Source organism: Rhinoraja longicauda, chromosome 16, assembly GCF_053455715.1.
Source record: "Rhinoraja longicauda isolate Sanriku21f chromosome 16, sRhiLon1.1, whole genome shotgun sequence".
In the NCBI taxonomy this organism is placed as follows: Eukaryota; Metazoa; Chordata; class Chondrichthyes; order Rajiformes; family Arhynchobatidae; genus Rhinoraja; species Rhinoraja longicauda.
This window is the reverse complement of record NC_135968.1, coordinates 37727719-37749804: the sequence shown is the minus strand read 5'-3', so window position 1 is coordinate 37749804 and position 22086 is coordinate 37727719. Positions and strand designations below refer to the sequence as shown.

The 22086-nt window shown below is 37.7% G+C and overlaps 1 protein-coding gene across 7 annotated transcripts in view; it reads left to right on the top strand.

Moving 5' to 3' along the window:
• ebf3a (EBF transcription factor 3a) overlaps positions 1-12143 on the top strand; it is a 125954-nt gene extending 113811 nt beyond the window's left edge. For 3 of the 7 annotated variants that reach the window (XM_078413642.1, XM_078413643.1, XM_078413646.1), the window contains 4 exons: positions 3160-3337; positions 6391-6579; positions 7009-7206; positions 8951-12143. In XM_078413642.1, the coding sequence (XP_078269768.1) occupies positions 3160-3337; positions 6391-6579; positions 7009-7206; positions 8951-8982 (597 nt within the window). In that variant the 3' untranslated portion in view covers positions 8983-12143. The remainder of the gene's footprint in view (positions 1-3159; positions 3338-6390; positions 6580-7008; positions 7207-8950) is intronic. The other 4 variants (XM_078413647.1, XM_078413648.1, XM_078413645.1 and 1 more) reach the window with 4 other exon arrangements.
• Positions 12144-22086: the final 9943 nt, after the last annotated feature.

Sequence of the window (22086 nt, the reverse complement as noted above, 5' to 3'; positions counted from 1 at the left end):
CCTGGAAAATGAAGTGGGCATGTGGTTTATCATTCAGTGCTTACTGAAGGGATATTGCAGCTCATAGATAATAGACAATAGGCAATAGGTGTAGGAGTAGGCCATTCAGCCCTTCGAGCCAGCACCGCCATTCACTATCATGGCTGATCATCCACAAGCAGAACCCCGTTCCTGCCTTCTCCCCATATCCCTTGACTCCGCTATCTTTAAGAAATCTATGTAACTCTCTCTTGAAAGCGTCCAGAGAATTGGCCTCCACTACCAATGGGGGCCACAGTCACTCTCTTATCAACTGGGAGTGCTGGAGGTTTAGCAGCAATGGCCCAGGCTCTCTATCTAGAGGTAGCCTAAGGTTCCCTTTGTCTCATGATGTCTTTTAATACTAGAAGAGACTAATTTATGAGCCCAAAAGATCGTAGAGTCCAGCAACATAAGTTTCTGTTTAGTTTTGAGATACAGCGCGGAAGTAGGCCTTTCAGCCCACTGAGTCTGCACCGACCAGCAATCCCCCCCACACTAAAACTATCCTACACAGACTAGGGCCAATTTACATTTATCTCAAGCCAAGTAACCTACAAACCTGCACGTCTTTGGAATGTGGGAGGAAACTAAAGATCTCTGAGAAAACCCACGCAAGTCACGGGGAGAACGTACAAAGTCTGTATACACAGCACCCACAGTCAAGATTGAACCCAGGTCTCTGGCGCTGTAAGGTAGTAGCTCTACCATGCCGCCCCTTGTGTATTTGCCAATACCTCCTCTGCCACTTCTGAAAATCGGCAAGGCTTTACCACGCAACCCCCTTCAACAACAGCAACCTCCCCCCACCCCAACCCCCCCCCCCCCCCACCACCACCACCACCACTCCCCCGGCAACCCACCATCCACCTCCACGGACTCCAAATACCAACTTTGTTCGGGATAAATGGCTGTGAGGAATTTAAAATGGCTCAATGCTACTGACATTCCAATCATTCAAATACTATTAAATATGAAGAGGATGGTTGAAAGAAATTAAACATTTTGAATAATGAAAGTAAGTAATAAATCCCATCAAAACAGTCAGAAATACATTAAATCAAACCAAAATAATTACTGTAGAAACCAAACCTTCCCTTCCCTTCATTATATTCACAGCAATCTGAAGGAGTCCATTGAAATCAATGGGGTTGTGGATCCTGTGTCAGGTCTATCTTGGTGCAGAATCCAAGGGCTGATTTCCCAGCGAAAATCCAACTCAGTCTGGATTCCACAGAGAGCAAACTGACAGTTTTGGCATTTTGATTCTGTCGGTACACCTCTGTTTTTCCGACGAAAGTGTGGAATTCCTGGACTTAATTTTGTTTACCAGTAAAAAAACAGCTGCAGGAAACATCAACGTACATGTTTTACATTACATACTCAAATCTGACAGGTTGCCTCATCGAAAGAAAGTCTAGTTTTCACATCGCATTCTTTATTGTTCCTTTAAGGCCATTCCAAAACATTGAACAGGACTTCCGAACTGAAATTGCTGTTGTAATTAACGAAACATGCAATAGCCAAATCGCCCAAAGCAAGTTCCCACTAAATTGCAATGTTACAATCACTAGATTACTCCTTTATTGATAAATGTTAAGTGAGCCATAAGTCAGGACTAGAAGATCAAATATGATTCTCCCCTCCCTACTTTTTTGAAATAATATCATGCTAGGTGTTGAGTCCACCAGAGAGAGCAAGTCATTTGAATGTCGGCACCTCCAACAGTGCTGTAGTTTAGTTTAGTTTAGTTTAGAGATGAAATTCCTCGTATGTTGCAAAACATACTTGGCTAATAAAGTATGATTGTGATTGTGATACAGTGAGGAAACAGCCCCGTCAGCCCACCAAATCCCCATACTAGCACTATCCTACAGATTAGGGACAATTAACTTTTTTTTTAACCAAAGCCAAATTAATCTACAAACTTGTATGTTTTTGGAGTGTGGGAGGAATCTGGAATACCCGGGGAAAACCCACTCTGTCACAGGGAAAACGTACAAACTCCATATAGACAGCAGCCGTAGTTAGGATTGAACCCGGGCCTCTGGTGCTGTAAGGCAGCAACTCTACCGCTGCGCCACTGTGCCACCCAGATTCTCCCACGATACAGTATGCTCACAATACTGCATGCGGTTCGGTATGCTGGAATGAAATTCAGAGCATGAGAGCTTTAACTGAACCACAGAAAGTTCTTTTTACCATTTAATATAAAATGAAATTAAGGATTTGGTCTGTGGATAAGAATTGTTCTAATAAATTAAAGAATAAACCTCGACAATAAAGGTTCTTTGAGTGATTTTATAAGCAGAACAAATGAGAAGTATTAATCATTAATTTATAAGTAAATGTTCTACTTATCCACATTACTTAAACAGAGGCAAATCCTCCTACCCAGTTCACAATATTCAAGTATTTTGTATTGTGAATGTCTTGATGTAAATTTTCTGTTCGTGGAAGAAATGTAATTTGTATTTGTATTTAATTGGTAATATCTATCAATAGGGAAGTCAATTTATTTTTATGAAGAATTCAGATTAAAAATATAGCTTTATTTTAACTGTAAAAATCCTGACTTGACCCATAATATTACATACGAAGAAACGTGGTCATGCTATTAAATAATCTGTGATAATTAAATTGTTACAAGAATCAAGCTACTAGTTCATTTTAAGCTCCTTTTATAAGAAATGCCGAGTGTATATTTGCATTTTTCAAATTGCATTTTATTGCCTCTGATATGTGCACGTTTGAAAAACGTGAAGTTCTTCATGTTCCAAGCATTGGCATATAAGAGGATTTTACTGTAATTTCTATTGTTTTATGTTTTGAACATCAGCTGCTGGGCAGCTTGATGTAATGCCTTGCTTTCAAGGCAAAGCTAAACCATTCATTTGTTTCACACCGCAAGTTCCTTGTGGCAAGATGACTCACATTTAGGGATTAGTTGCGAGTCCGTTCTGAAAGAAAATCTGTACAACTGTAGTGAAATACATTCAGAGTAAACCTTCAGAAAGATGCCAGGAGAAGAGCCATAAATAGAGCTCTGAAATCTAAGTGGCATCATTTTTTTTTTTTTCTGTTTTATATTCGGAGTAAGTCTTTTTTACGTGTATGTGTAAAATTCTATCTAATTTTCAGGAGATAATTCTCAAGCGCGCAGCTGATATTGCTGAAGCTCTATACAGCGTGCCACGCAATCACAACCAGCTTCCTACCCTCGGCAACACCCCGGCTCACAGTGGAATGATGGGAGTGAATTCTTTCACCAGCCAACTAGCAGTCAATGTTTCAGAGTCATCACAGGGTAATGACCAAGGTATGTTAGCGTTCTGGAGATAAGTCCTTACAACAGCCATTTCCCTCTCCATGTCAACAAGTCTTGACTTACATTGACTTTAGACACCTTGGCAATACTGCATTTCACAGTCCTTTACCTAATTGATCTTTTTGGCTGTTGCTTGACAGAGTCCTACTGTAAAATATCCTCACCCCCTGTGTACTTGGCACGACAGTACCTGCACCAAGTGCCGACAAAAGGGACCATGCTGTTGCTTCAAATAGCTATACATCTGTTGTCTTGGAAAAATAATGCATCAACTTAAAAAGTGTTTGACAGACCAAATCTGTGGTAGAACGGAAAGGTAGAAAGTAGCAAACTAAAATAAATAATTTATTCTAGATTCAAAAGGCTGCTTGTTCACAAAACATCACGAGTTACCAGTATTTTCTCATGATGGGAATTATTTCTCTTTGACAGAAAATTCATGCTTTATAGCTGCTTTCTTTTAAAAGTTTAAGTAGTTTACGAATGACATTTAGTGACGAGATAAACTAAATTTGTGAGATACGTTAACATTCTACATGAAACGTAGGCTTGTTTTTAGCCCTCCCGATGAGCCTGTGCTGTCATCTTCATTGCACCAAATGTTTGCACATTCACATGAAGACACTGAGCTGAGACTTGCTGGGAAATGCCAGCAGTTCTTTGCAGAATGGCTGGGAAATTTCTGCCAACACAGTAATTCCAGCCTTGGGAGCTACATAATCAATAAATTGGTGATGCTCTTCAGCATCAATTCCTCTACAGTGCTACGAGGTTGTACTTCTTACAGAGGCCAGCACAGTGGTCATGATCTCCAATACAATGGAAAAAATCGACCTGGGTGGTTTGACCTGACACTTTAGCTGAACTGATGATCAAGGTGTTTAATGGAACGTAATTAATAACCGTATGATAATATTTTCCTATTCCACTCTGATTATTTTGGCCAGAAGTAATAATTTGATTTATTTTACAATACAAAACTCACAAAATGAGGCGAAAATTTTGCAATTTATCTTGAATTCCAAATCGATCAAAAACAAAGTATAAGACAATAACTGCAGATGCTGGTACAAATCGAAGGTATTTATTCACAAAATGCTGGAGTAACTCAGCAGGTCAGGCAGCATCTCAGGAGAGAAGGAAAGTATGTGAGTTGTACTATTTCCAAAATTACTATTGCGAATTGCGAATAGCTCAGTCATAAATGTTGTAGGATAACGTGAAGAATAAACAGTTATGGCATAATCATAGCGGGTTTACCTCCTAATAATCTGCATTGATTACCTGCAGAATAACAATCGGTATATGTGATGTTAATTAAAAGTTATGATCATGTTTCACAACTTCAACTTGCATACAGCTATTGAAACAAGTGCTGCAATATAATGCTCTTTAGTGAGACGTGCCTGAGGTGGAATTTTAAAGATTATGCGAATTTAATAAACATGCTCCTCCTTGCTGGTTGTGCCATTTTGAGATACTTCAAATGCTAAAAGTTCATTCTTCCTACTGCTTCAGTTGGTGAATCAGGAGTGTTGATAATTACTGGTGTAGCTGAATGTGAAAGCAGCTGACAGCATATGATTGAAAAACTCTTATGTATCCTGTATCATTGAAGGAAAGGGAAATCTTCTGCTTATCAGATAGTCACTGCACCACAGAATGCAGCAGCCAATCAACTTGATATTTTAATATAACATTTATTTATGGTAACTCCTCACAAGGAAAGAATTACTTGCATTTAAACAGAGCCTTTCATAGCCTAGGGATGTCCCAGAACACTTTACGGCAGTGAAGCACTTTCGAAGTGTGGTCACTGTTTTAATGTAGCTAATTTAAACACAGCAAGCATCCTCAAAAAACAATCTTGTAATGACCTGGTGGTCTGTTTTAGTGATGTTGATTGAGAGATAAGTATTGCCCAGCACACCGGAAATAACTTATCTGATATAAAACCATTGGCTTTTTTACATCCACCTGAGCGAACAAGCTGGACCTCGGGTTAATCTATCATCTGAAATTGGGATCCTCTTAATGCATTCTCACAGTGTTGCATAAGACGAAGTTGTATTATAGTCATTCAAACTTGCTCAGCCAGTCAAGCTTGCTCGGCCATTCGAGAAGGTTGTGACTGATGTGATTATTGGCCTTAACATCCCAATCCTAACTCTAGATTCCCCATTTCAGTCTTGAATATACACAATAATTCAGCATCAATAGCACTCTGGAATATAAAATTATTCAAACAATCACAACTTTCTGAGAGAGGAGTTTCTTCCTCATTTCAGTCTTAAATGGGAAGGCTGAGTTATGTCATGAGGCTTTGGACTCCCCCAGAAGGTTGAGCATTCATTTAGCATCAAGTTTCCTCTGAACCTTGAATATATCAATGAGATCATCTCTTCTGCTAAATGCCACAGGCAATCGTCCAATCTGTTAAACTTTCTAATAAAACAACCCCTATTGCACTAACCTCCTCCTAGAGTCCTATCCACAATCCGTTGGTCCGCGGTTCCATAAACTCTGACTCAGAAGTGAGGATGGCAATGTTTCTAAAGACAACTTTATCCAGTCTAACTGTGGAAGTACCACGTTAAGATATGCTTGCTCAGAAATCCAGTACCAATTCTTCGATCTGAATGTCGTGTATAATTGTGTCTGCATGTTATACATACACTGCCTCTTAAATTCTTTCCATTGACTTTAATAGAATTATTTTTTGCAATCGGAGTAGAATGCGTAGATGCTACCTGATAGTGAACATGCACTAACAATGAAGGATGGATTTCCATGCAGCTGGTTTAAAATATTTTAAATCAAAAAGTCCTTGATTTAAAACTGAAAGCACATTCATCATTTCTAACTGGTAAATTGTACTATCGAGTCACTCAGAGCATTTGTTGCAGCTTTAATCTGAATTACTTTCCAGAACACGGGTAACCTTTGCTTGCTGCAGAGCGCGATAAAAAAAAAATCAGAAAATCGGTGCTCTGATTCCTGAAAGGAGCCTTTCAAATAACGCGACATCAACTTTTGTTTTACAGTGGGGTACAGCCGTAACACAAGTAGTGTTTCCCCACGTGGGTATGTACCCAGCAGCACCCCTCAGCAGTCCAATTATAACACAGTCAGCAACAGCATGAATGGATATGGTAATGCTGCAATGACCAACCTGGGGGTACCAGGCTCTCCTGGATTTCTGAACGGTTCATCAGCCAACTCTCCCTATGGCAGTAAGTGTCTGCTTTACTGGTACTATATAAGCAGCAGCTCCATGTGCAGTTTTATATCGAATAAATGCTTGCATTAAAAACGTAACATTTTTTTTGTGTGCGATGTCAGCTGCTGGATAAAAGGAGGGGTGACTCTGGAGGCTGGACACAAATAACTATAATAAATTCAGACTTCATTGAGCATTAGGTGTCTGGGTTCCAAGCCAAAATTGATTGAAAGTACATTTGCTATGTAAATATATGACAAACAGTCCATCAAAGAAGAGTTTGCCTATTATCCAGAGAGTGGCCTAGCTGGGACATTTAAAAAAAAAAAAATATTTCGAAATTTTTGTAATATATCTAAAATTGTTTTAAAGGCCTTCTCTACTGCGCCTTGTGTACAGTGCAAACCGAAGTCTCAGCCTGATTATTTTTGCTTTGTTGCAGTAGTGCCGTCAAGCCCTACCATGGCAGCCTCTTCGGTCACCCTCCCTTCAAACTGTAGCAGTACACACGGCATTTTCTCATTCTCACCTGCCAATGTCATCTCTGCAGTGAAACAAAAGAGTGCATTTGCTCCTGTTGTCAGGCCCCAAGCCTCTCCTCCACCATCTTGCACCAGTGCAAATGGAAATGGACTTCAAGGTGAGCTGGTATCCTTCATTTCCTGATCCACCTTCAGGCATGCTCATCCCATACAATAATACACATTAAATTTCACAACATCTTTCCCACAGAGGAAAGCAAACAAAAAATATATATATTGCAATTGTATAGAGTGCACTGGCTAATCAATTATCTAATTAAGCCAGTAATGCACAGAATATGGTGAAGCCAGACCGTGGCCAGATGCACTTTGTTTTGTAATCAGTGTGTGTGCTTCTATAGTCCTTGTCAAAGTTTCAGCTTTCTTTGTTTCATCTTTAAGCATGCGATGGAGCTTTATCGAAATGGTTGAATGATTTGGTATTCCTGATACTAGATTTGTACTCTCTCTCTCTCTCGGAGAGATTTTGAAGTAATATAATTTGGAGAACTTCACGGATTTCATTGCAGCTTGATTTTACTTCATGCATTTACGCAATAGCTACGAAAAATGCTTGAAAATACAATTAGACGTGATCTCAAAGTTCTCTGCAGTCTATAAGCTGCAGCAAATGTTGTCCCGAAAACAAAATAAGATCACTGTGTCAGTATTATCTGGGTTAATTGGATATTATTCTGGATCTGGTATTAGCCTTCATGAGCTGACCTTGTGTGCAGTCCCACTGTTTAAGCCATTTGCAGCCATGATGCAAGTATGAGCCGAACCTGATTATAAAAAAACATTTCTCTATATATCTGAAATGTGATGCAGGAAAAAATAAGCATGAATAAATATATATAGATCAGATTCTGAATACATACAAATTTAATATAATTTCCTTTGAAATTATTTGCTCATGGTCTTTGTCATGAACTTCTAAAGGAACCCAGAAATATAATTTCAACATTTCAGTAAAATAATGACAGTTTCTAATGAAAAATAAATAAAGAATATATTAAAAATGCATGAATAATAACAGTCCCATGCACCACTTAAAGCTTTGTTGGCGAGTTTACGGATGGTGTCTTTGGCCTCTATATCTCATTGTGAAAGCTAAAGATGAAGGATTCAAGGGATGTTATGAATGCATTTTCTATGAAAGGTCTAGGTCATCTGTGACATGCATTGGTTTTAGGGCAGGAGTAAGTTTAGCAATTGAACAATTGAGTGGGAAGATAAGAAATGTAAATGCTATGTGCTTAAAGTGCACAATGGTTTAAGGTACTGGAGACTTTTGACCTTAAACAGCCGTTGGCTTAGACCTACGGTTGTTATGATAAAATGCAATTAACAGAAAGCAAAAATTGAGGTCCCGAGCTAAAGTCAAAGTGCTGGGAGAAAAGAGGCAAGGTTGCTAAGATTTCAATTTAAGGAACCTGAGAAGTGTCTGGTCCTTGACTACTGAGTGAGTTGGTCCTGTCTGACGTTACCAGAACTGACCATGTTGTTTCTCACCTGTCAGCAGTGGCAACCTCCAGGGAGTCTGGACCACTGTATGCCATTAACAAAACGCTAAGAGAAATATCACACATGTGGTAGGCAGTATGCTGTTCACCTAAAATGTCCGAATTGCTCCTCTTTTAAAAGTGAAATCTTTGTAGGCTGTCTTGTTAAAAAGCACATTTCAGTCGTCTTTTTTAGTCTGGACCTGCATGAGCCATACTAAACAGCTGCAGACAACAATCCTCCTCAATTTAGTAACTTGCTCCGGCAACTTGCATTTTGGTGTCTAAATATATTTAGAGCTAATATCGTTTCTACACAGATTGGTTGCTAATGGTGTTTCCTTTTCTTCTGCTTTAGGTATGTCCGGGCTTGTCGTTCCTCCAATGTAAGACCACATTTGTTTACCTAGAGAAACACCAAGATTCTGAGGATGAACTTCAGGGGGCGTTCAGTACATCAGAAGACGATGTTAGAAAATTATGAGCAACATTGGGGAAAAAAAAAATCATCAGATCCTTCTACTGTTCAGAACAAAAAAAATATATACATTATTACTGAATTTACTCAAACCATTAGGAAATGATCTGCAAGCAACCTAATTCTTCATGAACGATTTCATTTTATTAACAGAACTTCCTCATATTTTCACATTTCTCTATCTTGAAGAAACAAAAAAAAAAGCAATGCCTATTTTGTATAAAGTTTCAGATGACGTCTTGGCTATGTCTAGTTCTTGCTATGTGTTGGGAGAAACGTTGTGGATGCACCATTTTGAGTATCATGAAACACGGTTGAAATATTCTTCAAGCAGAACATTTTTCAGTACTATATTTAGATTCACAATTGTTGTGTATCTCTATAATGTGAAATAATTTTTCTGGGGGTGAGTAAGGGGCCAAGGAGGTATAAGCCATTGAACTGGAAGGAGAAGATTAAATGTATGATTTAAGAAATGGGGACTATGGAGGGATCGGGGAAATTTATCATGCTTAAATTCATCTTAAAAAAAATCCTGAAGTTTGTAACTTATTGTAGTTAGAAATTGTAACTTTGATATTGCAAAAATTCTTCTCTTGCCTTCAACAAGCACACTGACAGAGATACAAAAGCTACTGTCTGTTGGTAAAGACTATACTTCCACTGCTAGAGCTTCCTGTTAAACAAGTGTGATCTGCAATGTTTTTTCAACTTTTGCTAGCACTGTATACTATTGCATTCTTAGGCTACTGTGAAGTCTATGTTCCTTGTACCAGAAAGTTGTCCTTTGACTTCTAGATCCTTCTCCCTAATGTGTTTTGTATGTGGTTATAAAATATTGTAGAATTTTGTGATTTTGCCAAAGTTGTAGCTAAATATTTATACACTTGTCTTGAATTTTTCAGATCCACTTAATATTAAGGAGAAAGGTTTTACTCCTTATGAAGTCTGTAAGGAGTAAAAAATAAGTCCTAGTCTTCATTGCTACACTTTCTTTCACATAAACACAGTCACTGAACAATTTTTTGTAACATACCAATATAAATATTGTATTTATCTTTGAAATTTTGTATATTGCTTTCCTTCATTTTATTTTATCTTGTATGTATTTGTTTGTCACGGCCAGGTATTGCGATGCCTAAGGAGCATTAAGCCAAGAATATTTGCCTTCATCTATTTCATTTTATAAGATTGCTTTGTCCATATGTTTCATTTTTACTAGCGGAATCTGTTGATTTGTTCAGACTCTTTGTCCATTTTTTTATTTGAGAAAAAAAATCAAATTCATTGTTTATTTTTATATAATTTTTAAGTTATCTGAACAAATAATTTTGAATAAAATTGTTGTTGTATAGTCAAAAGAAATTGTTTGTGCCACATGGCTGTAATGAATAATAGTAGAAACGTGCATGTGCAGCAGCCACAGAAGGGTGATCCAGTCTGTGGCTGTAAATTATTTAGAATGTAATATTCATTTTTAGCTGCCACCCATGAATTTGCCACATAGTAAAAATGTATTTACTGGAAAAAAATTTGGAGGCCTAAAGTCAAAATGGAAACTTCAGTTCATCTGGTAAACTGATGTTTGATTAAAAGATTGATAACAATTAAATCCAGAAAGACTTCTCTGATGCCTTAACATTGGAGTTCTTGACAGTAACTTTGGTGCCACTCTGTCACTGGTTTACACCACAATTGATAATCATCACTGCAGCTGTCGAAGATGATCTATGGTGTAAAAAGCACAAACTTTGTACAAACACTTACTCCAATCCCCCCGCACGCCTCCACTCTGTTGTACCCTGCAAGTCCTCAGAATGGAAGTATTGTACTGCAGTGTCTGGAAGTGGAAATTTCTTTCCCAATATTTCATGCCTGACAGTGCCCAAGTCTGTTTGCAAAGGCAGAAAATAGGGACATGGTTTGACCATTTTTGTGCCTTTGCATTGCACTGTGCGATTTGCTAAAGCTGCATGCAAAATGCTTTGCAAACTGTGGCAGCGATGGAGGTTGAGTCGCAATGGGGAACATATATTGTCATTCTGGGCTAAATGCACATTTAGTAACAGTTATTTTGTTTAATTCAAAAGTAGAAAAAAGTATCGCAAGTGCTGAATGTGCAACACATTCACTCTGTGATAGCTTCATACATAATATTTACATGGAAATGTCTCAGAGATTTTTCTCATGTCTGAGAATTTTGTTCCAAAAGGAAGTCATGTACATGTGGAAAACAAATTGCAAGATTCATCATTACTGCAGTATGGTTTTGTGTTTTAGGTTAATTAGTCAATGCACTCATTGCTTCCTTGTCTTCAATCTTAAAGCTTCACTACATGGTAGAAATAACTGTTAAGAAAATTACAGTAAGATTGTTTTATCTGTACATTTTTCAGATATTTAACTGTATAAAAACTGTTCATTTTACACGATATTTAATTAAAGTATTTCTTGTCTGTGAATTAGTTTTTCAGTAATTTAATATGAGGTCTCAGAATATGTGTTGAAAGATGTGCTTATATAAATATAAGGAAGACTAGCAAAACAGTTGAGGTCATTTTCTAATTATGTTTTTTAAAGATTTTTTTTCTTCAAAATGGTTAAAATTCTGCAGGTCTCCATGAGCCTTGAGTGTTTTATTTTTTAACAGTTCTATTGCTCTGCACCTTTTACATGCCTCGAGCACAGCTTCAATCTCAGTTTTATTTAAATTTCAAGATACAGTTTCTGTATTCAAGTGCAAATATATTTAGGATATAGATTTGACCTACAGAAAGGACTTTTTGTGATCTCAGAAGCTTGTCTTGTACCGAAAGAAAAATCCAAGTTAGTTCTAATAAAGTTATCAAATAATTACCAAAGTGTGAAGACTATGTTTAGACAGAAAGACGTGAAGTTTAGAGCATTTTTAAATACACATAATAACAGGAGTAAACAATGAATTACATAAAGGACAGGAATGTTCTTTCACCATTAAAACAAGCATTTATTTGACCGCTTTAAAATCTATATATTCATTGTGCTTTTAACCTTTTTTCAAGCAACATTTTTTTTTTCCGTCTGGCCCATTTTTGTTCCTTTTCATTGATTAATCTGAATGAGATATTTTCAATTGGAAATGCAAAGTAAAAACTCCAGAGCAAATATACAATATTTTGGAAAACTCCGTTGTCTGCGCTTGTTGTTGCCATACATATTTTGAGTCCTGAGTGGTTGGGGTTTAACGGCCATAATGTCATTCGGTGCTACAATATTAAGACTGCTAAACCAATAAATAGTAAATTATCCGTATACTAGTAATGAGCAAATTAAACATTTTATGTGTGCTCAGCAATGCCAACATGTAATAGTTTGTCGAGTGTGGTGAAGCAAAAGCTGTTTCCTCTTTACGTAATGGGAAAACTGTAATAAAATATATATCAGGCAAATGTCAAAATATTTCATTTGTCAGATCCATCTTGATGTGAACTTTTATAATATCGTCCTTTAGAAATACTCTATTTTCAGATCAGCTACATTTTACATTTCTTTACTTCTCAACGTATATCAGAAGATGTGTTTTGACATGTTTTGGCTTTATAGTCAGCTAAAGTATACAGTGTAAATTAATGCTGGCACATGTTGCTCCGTAATTGGTTTTCTCAGGAATAAATATGCATAACTTATTTTAGTAGCTAGTGCACTTGGCTAATGACATACATACACTTTAGTACAAAGATGCACTTTTCTATCAGCAATACACTAATTTGGGCAAAGGAAATGCTTTGCGAGTAACTCACACAGTGACAAAAAGAGAACAAAATTCTAAGAGGTTAACAAAAGTCAGCCTGTGCCAGATAATATAACTCCATACTCCCGCCCAAGAACAAAAGAGTGTGTTTATGCATCTGCCACTTACAGTAAAGCAGCCTTTTAAAGTTACCAACCTTTTAAAGATTATTCCAAGCACTTGAAATGGGCTTCAATCTAATGCCTCATTTCATTGCATTAAACAGCCTATTTAATAAAGAATCAATATATTCAAAGGACAAGGTTATCTTTTGTCTATAAGGGGTGGCATCAGTTTGAACTCTTTATAGTTCAAATGCTGAAAAAGGCATCATGAAATCTATACTCATCAACTAGGTCAACTAGAGCAATAAAAAAGACCTCTGTAAGAATAGCTGCCCTCCTTAATCAAGAATTATAAACCTTATCTGGCTCACTGAGTAGCCACAAATAGTGGGTCGGGAAATGTCAATTTCTCATCAAGGCAACACACCCGAATGATAATTTTCCACAGAATACATACAATTAAGAGGATGTAGATAGGCAGCATCAGTGATTTAGAGCGATCACTGCTTATTATGTCAATGGGAAGCAGAGATCTAGCTGTAAGCAGATAATGACTATTGTTGATACCAAAAGTGTCAATATGCCAAAGAACGATTTCTGAATGTGAGCCCTTGTGCGGTTTTTGACTTTTGCTGATCCTAAGGCTTGATAGCTATGCACCTGCCAAATTGCTTCATATACTGCACCTCACAATTAACAGAGTGAATAAAAAGCACAAAGAGGGGAACTTCTTTATATTCTTTGAGACAATTCTCTGTTTTTACCCTTCAAGGATTTCTTTTATCTTTGCAAGAGCTGGCTTTTAATGAAATCCAGACTCATCAGAGGAAATCAAAAACCTCAAATCAGATTACAAATTGATTTTTGGTCGCTTGTCATTAAGCAGTGCATTGCCTTGTGTTCCACAGCAGAAGTAACTGTGTGTCATCCAACAGTTTGAAAACAACTTGCACGTAAAGTAATTAAATAAAAGTCAGGAACGCATTTACATACTTTTAAGGCAGTATCAAGGTTATAATGCACGATACCAAACTATGGCTAAAAGATAAAAAGTTATGTCATGGCTTATATTCAACATATTTTAATAAAATAAATATTTCTATACACTTTTACTAATTACTCATTTTACAGTAGTATCATTCTGGAACAATATTGATTATTTGAGCATTTAATCCTGTAATTATCTTCTGATGTAATATTTATATTCATCAAGAATTATGAAATGACCATTCCGTTGTTGAATACTAATGGATATTCCATGTCATTATTTATACTTGGCTACTAAATATTCATAACTTCCACATCAATAATGCTTCATAATTAGGATAAAGAATAGTTAAAAACTGTGCAGTTTCAGCTCATGTAAATTAGAGCAAAGTTTGCGATGTTGGACAATTAATGGAAGAGGCAAGGCTGGAATAATCTAAAAGCTGATGCTATTAAATTAATAAACTTATCAATTTTCATACATTGAATGCCGTGCTTGCTTTTATAATAAAATATACCAAAATGCCTTATTGATTGGAAGATTCCCTTGTTGTACTGAGAAGCTTTACTTAGAGAGGACTTCAATTATTTGTATGCATCATCCGATTCTTTCAATAACCTACAAAAAAGCCATAAATCTTGCACATCTATGTACGATCCCTAAGGAAACCAGATGTATCATCGTGGCTGTATGAGAATACATGCAGTACATTATACTAAAGATATTTGGGTGGCACACCTGTTTAAATGAGACAACACTATTCTTGTAAATTGCAATTAAAACACAAAGTACTTGTGCTGGAACACCAGGATAAGCGGTCAACCAAGAAAACCAAGCCAAAGCCAAAAGCACTCTCTAAACAATGATACCAACATGCTAAGGACAATAACTAACTCAATATGCAATAATCAGCTACCTACAGTGCCCTCCATAATGTTTGGGACAAAGACCCATCATTTATTTATTCCACAATTTGAGATTTGTAATTTTAAAAAATCACACGTGGTTAAAGTGCACGTTGTCAGATTTTATTAAAGCCCATTTTTATACATTTTGGTTTCACCATGTAGAAATTACAGCAGTGTTTATACATAAGCCCCCCATTTCACTCTTAAAATACCCTTTAATAAAATCTGACAATGTGCACTTTAACCACATGTGATTTTGTCTATTACAAATCTCAAATCGTGGAGTACAGAGGCAAATAAATAAATGATGGGTCTTTGTCCCAAACATTATGGAGGGCACTGTACATGTTAACAAGCACAATAAAAGCAACTGATTGTGTAGATGCAAGTATATGATTGGGTTTATCAAGTGGGCACCTCCCTTCACTGGTTTTTCATTGAGTTAGGCCCACAACACCTCGGGAAGGCTCAACAGTTGATTTTGGCATTCCAGAACAACCCCCTTCAATACCTGCTCGCACCAACTATGCTACCAACTATCTACTAAATAAATAAAAGAGATCTGAATCCAAATTGAAAATAAAATCTGGACATTATCAAAAATTCAGTATGAAAGTTTTACTCAATACTTAAATCCACTTGAAGAAATAACATCACGGGTGGTGCAGCGGAAGAGTTGTTGCCTTGCAGCGCCGGTGACCTGGGTTCGATCTCGACTACGGGTGCTGTCTGTACAGAGTTTGTACGTTCTCCCCGTGACCTCGTGGGTTTTCTCCCACTCTCCAAAGAAGTACAGGTATCTAGGTAAATTGGCTTGGTAAATGTAAAAATTGTCCCTAGTGTGTGTAGGATAGTGTTAAGAAGCGGGGATCACTGATCGGCACGGACCCGGTGGGCCGAAGGGCCTGTTTCTGCACTGTTTCTCTAATCTAATCTAATCTAATCTAATGATCTAATCTAATGCTAAGATGCCATCTTTTTAAGGAGCTAAACCAATGTAACATAACCAAAAACTTTAATGGTGTATTTGTTAGACAAGCAGATGTGCATTAAATCTTCCACCTGTCGTCATTTTCTTTCAATATCCTTTTCATTGTAGATGCCTAGATTTAACAAGGTAAAGAATGACAGCTTGGAAACAAGTTTACATTTGGAACCCAATGATAGTGTCAAATAGTCCAAGAGAAAATACAGCACACACACCAAATGTAATGCAGACTTTCTCAACATTGCCTTGATAATGCAGCCAGGACCTATCTTAGTGGAATTAATGTCAATGTGGCAACATGGCTTCCAGTCATCTTACTTTACGACTCTTGAACTGGGATTAATAAATTAACAGATTATTGGCAATGCTTATCAAGTGTCATTAATTGAGCTCAAGATTAAAACTGTTCAAACTGAGTTCAAAGTAGTTAACAGCAACGTTTTTCATTTCATCACTATGAGCTGCTTTTGAACTAATGTCCGATAAACAGAGTCCAAAGAAGGGTCTCGACACAATAAGCCACCCATTCTTTCTCTCCAGAGATGCTGCCTGTCCCGCTGAGTTACTCCAGCACTTTGTGTCTATCGTCTGTTACACAGGCCAGATGTTCTGTTTTCATATGGGTGACAATGCCTGAACCTGCCCTCGTTCATACAATGGAAGTTCTAGTTTCCAGCAGCAGCATTAGCCTCAGCTGATATTGGCATCATCCCTCCTGACCTTCCCTTGCTCCACGTACTTTGCAGAGAAGGACTCATCGAACGAGTGGTTGGGAACTTCCATATGCTTCCCAGATCACCGCCTGGGAACTCAACACAGTGAGACTGCACCAGGTTAAACCTGTCTCAAGTGTAACAGTCCCATTCAAGTGAGTAGGGGATATTGACAATCAGGCGAGAGACACAGAAGCTTTTTTAAAAATTCAAAATTAGCTGGTTTCAATGCTTTGTCGAGCATTTAGCATTGCTTGTGTGTTTAAATTTTTTGAAAAGCTTTAATTTCCTGACAGGCTTCTAATGCTGCTGAATGTTTGCGGAGGTCAGACAGAAGGCTTAACCACTCCGAATCAGTGCCACTGTCCAAATCCAACATCCGTCTGAAGAAGGGTCTCGACTGGAAACGTCACCCATTCCTTCTCTCCAGAGATGCTGCCTGTCCCGCTGAGTTACTCCAGCATTTTGTGTCTGCCTTCGATTTAGACCAGCATCTGCAGTTCTTTCCTACCCATTATCCCTGCTCACCACAATAACATTTTACGGATGGTGAGGACCTGACTTACTCACCCTCCACAGCAGACAGGTGACCAGATAGGAGAACAGATTCCAATCACTGAGTCACACACCAGCAGAGAATCCTAGATCCCTCCCTGGAACACCACTCTTTGGGAGTCCAGATGCAAGGTTTCAACCTTTATTTTCCACCCACAGAAGCTGCTCGACCTGCTGTGTTTCTCCAGCAGATTGCTTGTTGATCTTCAATAGTTTGCTGATGGTAAAAATCCGTATGGGTAGCTTTAACAAATTTAAAGTTTTTTATGGATATTTTTAAAAAAAAATGTCTTCCAATACTTGAAGATTTGAATGAATACTTTATAAGTTAAAGTTTTTAATGTTATCACAAATATCAATATTATAAATAAATCACGAATACATATTTGAAAGCTTTACTTTGAATTAAAATGAAGTAAAGCACCTCGACAAAGTGTTGGAAGGAACTGCAGATGCTGGTTTACACTGAAGATGGACACAAAATGTGGGAGTAACTCAGAGGGAGAAGCAGCATCTCTGCAGGGAAGGAATGGGTCTGTAGAAGGGTCTTACCCAAAATGCCACCCATTCGTTCTCTGAGTTGCTGCCTGAGTTACTCTCACATTTTGTGTCTACCTTAAAGCATCTAAATGTCTTTACTGCAGGGTCAATAATCCCGTCTATGTGAAATGGGTTGTTGTTTGTAAGCGAGCTTATAATGGTGTAAAACTGAGGCACATTCTCTTCACGGTCACTGTTCTGCCAAAGGAGTTAAGGTTGAGTCCATTGAGAACACAGTTATCTAAAGGCATTTGACTTCCAGGAATTCCTGGGACAGGCACCCAACAAAAATGGGCAATGGAAGATCTGTTTATGTGAGTGAACAATTTCAAACATTCTGTTTAAAGACTTGCATTTTGTAATTGATGCCACGTACCAAACATTTAGACCTTTACACATCCAAACAGTAGAACTATCCTGTGTAGGAAAGAACTGCAGATGCTGGTTTAAATCGAAGATAGACATAAAATGCTGGAGTAACTCAGCGGGACAGACCGCATCTCTGGAGAGAAGGAATGGGTGAATTTTCGGGTTGAGACTGAAGAAGGGTCTCAGCCCGAAACATCACCCATTCCTTCTCTCCAGAGATGCTGCCTGTCCCGCTGAGTTACTCCAGCATTTTGCATCTATCTTCGAGTAGAACTATCCTGATGAGATTACTTTTGAAAGTGATGTTAAAGAACATGCACGGAACCAGTGGAGTCAACTAGTGTGCTCGCTTCATTTCTTCCTTATGCAACATTAACTAATCGCAAACATTTGAATGTTTTGAATATTGTTAACTTAACTGAGATTACCTTTTAAACTGGGTGTCAAATTGGCTGGAAACGCAGAATAATATAAATCACGAGCAGTTCAAGTTTAATATCACATTATTTAGGTCTGTATTCTTAAGCAATTGAAATTTGCCTAACATGTCAGTATGATTTGTACTTCAGTTACATGAGGCTAACTGTGATGCTACAACCTGTACTAGCACTCGCGGTGTTTAATCAAATCTATTTTGGAATGCATCAATGTCATATCCAGGGTTTATCTCACACTGTATAACCGATACTGCATGTAGACTTCACTCCAGGTTAACATAACATAATGTAATTCTTTCTAGTGCTCTTTTAAAAGAGTGGCTAATTGGCTTGGAAATTATTCAGTTTAATTGAGCCACATTCACAGTGGTAACAAATCATGGTTGCTGTCGTTCCAATTGCTCCCCACAGTCCTGACACTAGATCCTCTTGCATTGCATTGTGTTATCTTATCAGTATTTAGCTGGCTGCTGCTTTTCATCCTGCTAGTGGAAATAATTTTGTAAACATAGAACTATTTTAAAGTGCATCTTACATTTGCCAGGGTAGAATTAGAAGCCAGATTTTCAGAAATTCTTCAATGTAGACGGGCAAAGAGTATGAGCAAGGTAAGAAGTCGGACGTGTAACAACTGCTACAAGAGAGGGTGAGCTGAAAGCCAGGGGATAGTCCAATGTGGCTATGTTATTCCAATGACATATTTATGCTGGTTTCCCACTAAACCTGTGGGACCATCGTACAAACAAGGCAATTTAATGGATTTATGAACGTGGAATTTAAATCGACAAATCCCAGCAAATTCCAAGTCTGCAATTAACAGGACGGCCAGAATTGAAGCAAGAACTTAAACAGTTTATTTGGAGTAAAGTTGAGTGACAAGCATTCACGTTCTGGCAGTGAGTGAAATGTAAAATCTTAATTTTGCCGCAAAGTACTGTTATTACCTCGCAAATATATTTAAAATCTTGAATCCCACCTCGATAAAATATGACTTATTAATAACATACTGCATCCCTCTGTACCTAAGAACAAATATAATGTCTTTTAAATGTGCTACACAAGTCTAGTCACAGAATACAGAACCCCAAATAAACCCAACACGTTGCTATAGTAACGCACACAAGTTTTATGGAGGTGATATCATCGTGTATTCCCTGTGCTTCCATTGAAACTTGGATCCGAATGTCTTTCAGACATAAAAGGTAACAACACTTCAATGTGCATCTCTTTTGGAACTTCAGATTTTCAAAAATTAAAAAGGGCTTGTGGTAGGAGACAATGAAATATTAATTTATATTTCCCTTTTGAGCAGCACTAAACTAAACTAAACTAAACTTACTCTTGATTTGTATTGCTCATGTGTTCTAAAGTCATTACGGCATTGAAAAAATATATCAATGCTTCATTGTGGTCATCTTAGAACCGAAACCTCTGTATAATTACCCTTTTGCAATCCTGATCTGCAAACCGCTGACAAAAATAAAATCTGGGCAAGATATTAACTTAGCAATATAAATGTCTTGCAGTGGTAAAGCTACAGGTTCCAAGAATTTACATTCGGAGATGAATCGAGTAATGTTGCTTTGTTAGGAGTGATATCATTGTATTGTTTGCAGCATTATTGGACACGAAATTTAAGAAAACCTTCTCTCTATTCCTACACTTCAGAAACTCGAGTTAAATTTAATGAGTCTATCCCGGGTATGTTCAGATTTCTGGAAGCTTTGGTTAACATATACCTTTGATTAACCATGAACATATTCACAGCTCGTTCAAGACTAATATATGGACCTGAAAATTACTGTTGACATCACTATTAATGAGTCTGCATGAGGGGTCAGTAATTTCACAATTGATGCAAAATGCATTTTACCTGGATATATTTCAATAAAAAAATTGCTTGTGACATTAAAAAAATGTTTGCTCTTATAGTGTTGAAACTGCAGACATGGCATCACCAGAATAATTGTGATTAAGGTCCAAAGTCTGTAAGTTTACTACATTCTTCTTGGGCAAGTGGGATATACTGAGAATGTTGATTCATAACTGAAACCATTGCAGACTAGGGTTCTATGGTCACTGTTTCATCCAGGGTGGAGCTATATATGAATGTCTGGGTAACTGTCAGGAGTCTGCAGGAATAGGAAGTAGCCATTCACCAAGAGAAAACTTCAAATTCAACCCAGTATCAATGGGGCTTTGATACTTGCCTTTAAAAAGTAACGTAATCCTGAATTTCTAAATTTCTAAACATATGTAGTGTTCTCCGTTGCTGTGTAATATCTGCACATCCACTGCCATTTGCACACTGCAGCCTGATGACACAGATACTATTAGCCTTCCAACTCAAAGGTTTTCCCCATCTGCCCTGCCTTGGGAATTTTCAGCAGTGTTGGTGGAAGGTGCCTCTTCAATAAGTCACCAAAATTGACTACGATTAGATTATTAGTCACCTGCTAGACACAGCAATCCCAGACTCAAGAGTATATCTGGCTGAGGATAGACACAAACTGCTGGAGTAACTCAGCGGAACAGGCAGCATCTCTGGATAGAAGGAATGGGTGACCTTTCGGGTCGCGACCCTTCTTCAGACTCGACCCAAAACGTCACCCATCCCTTGTCTCCAGAGATGTTGCCTGTTCCGCTGAGTTACTCCAGCATATGGTGTCTATCTTCAGTGTAAACCAGCATCTGCAATTTCTTCCTGCATACTATATCTAGCTTATTACTTTCTGCATTCTGCACCAGAATTCATTATGTGCATTTTATCGAATCAAAGAACTCCAAGGTATAATTTTAATTTGTAAATTGATCTTGTGAGCTCTGAATACTCTGGCAGATTAAATTATTATTTGGGGTTAACCAATTCAACCAAGTTCATTTGTTCTTTCACAAATGTTAAGTTTACATATATGTGAAAAGAAATATTACAGCAGAGGATAAAGAAATGGTGCATTTGTTTAAGGGATTTTTTTTTCTCTTTACCTCCAAAGATTAGTGAAGGAAAGAAGGCAGTGATAGAAGAAGATGCACCTATAGTTGATATAGATGTTAAAAGGGAAGCTCCATTAAAAGAGCTGTTGTTTTTATATCTTCACACTTTTCCTTGGAGAATAGTGTGAAGTAGTGGAAAGATTTGCAGGCTGATTAACAGTCTGACAGGCGTGAACGCTTTTCCATGGCCATAACCATCTTTATACCACCAATAAGTTGGTTAGTCTGATCAAGCAGCTCCACACAATAAAATGGAGGAAGGATCACCAACAGGATTAGAAAGCGCTTAAAAATATAATTGAAGTTCTTGGTAGAGAGTCCAACAATCCCTTTAAAGATCATTGGGTGCACCAAAAGAAAGGTTGCATTTTCTGAATGCTGAATCCTTACATTGGAAATATCACTTGTTTCAAGCGTAGGATGTGGATGGCTCTATTTCTGCCTTTGCTTATCGAATGGGCACTCTGGACCTGGCGCATAATGAGTATATAGATTGTTTTGGTGTCCATTTCAGGTGATGAAAACTGACACAGCATGAGAGCATTTCTAGACCTAGCAAACTTTGAGCATTCTGATAGATTTAATAATATTTACCACTATCTTCATGCATACTTCATTTGTAGCTGTCTCTGGAGCAAAGAGCCTTGAAAAAACATCAACATATCTACGCATTATTCCTGTAATGGAAGG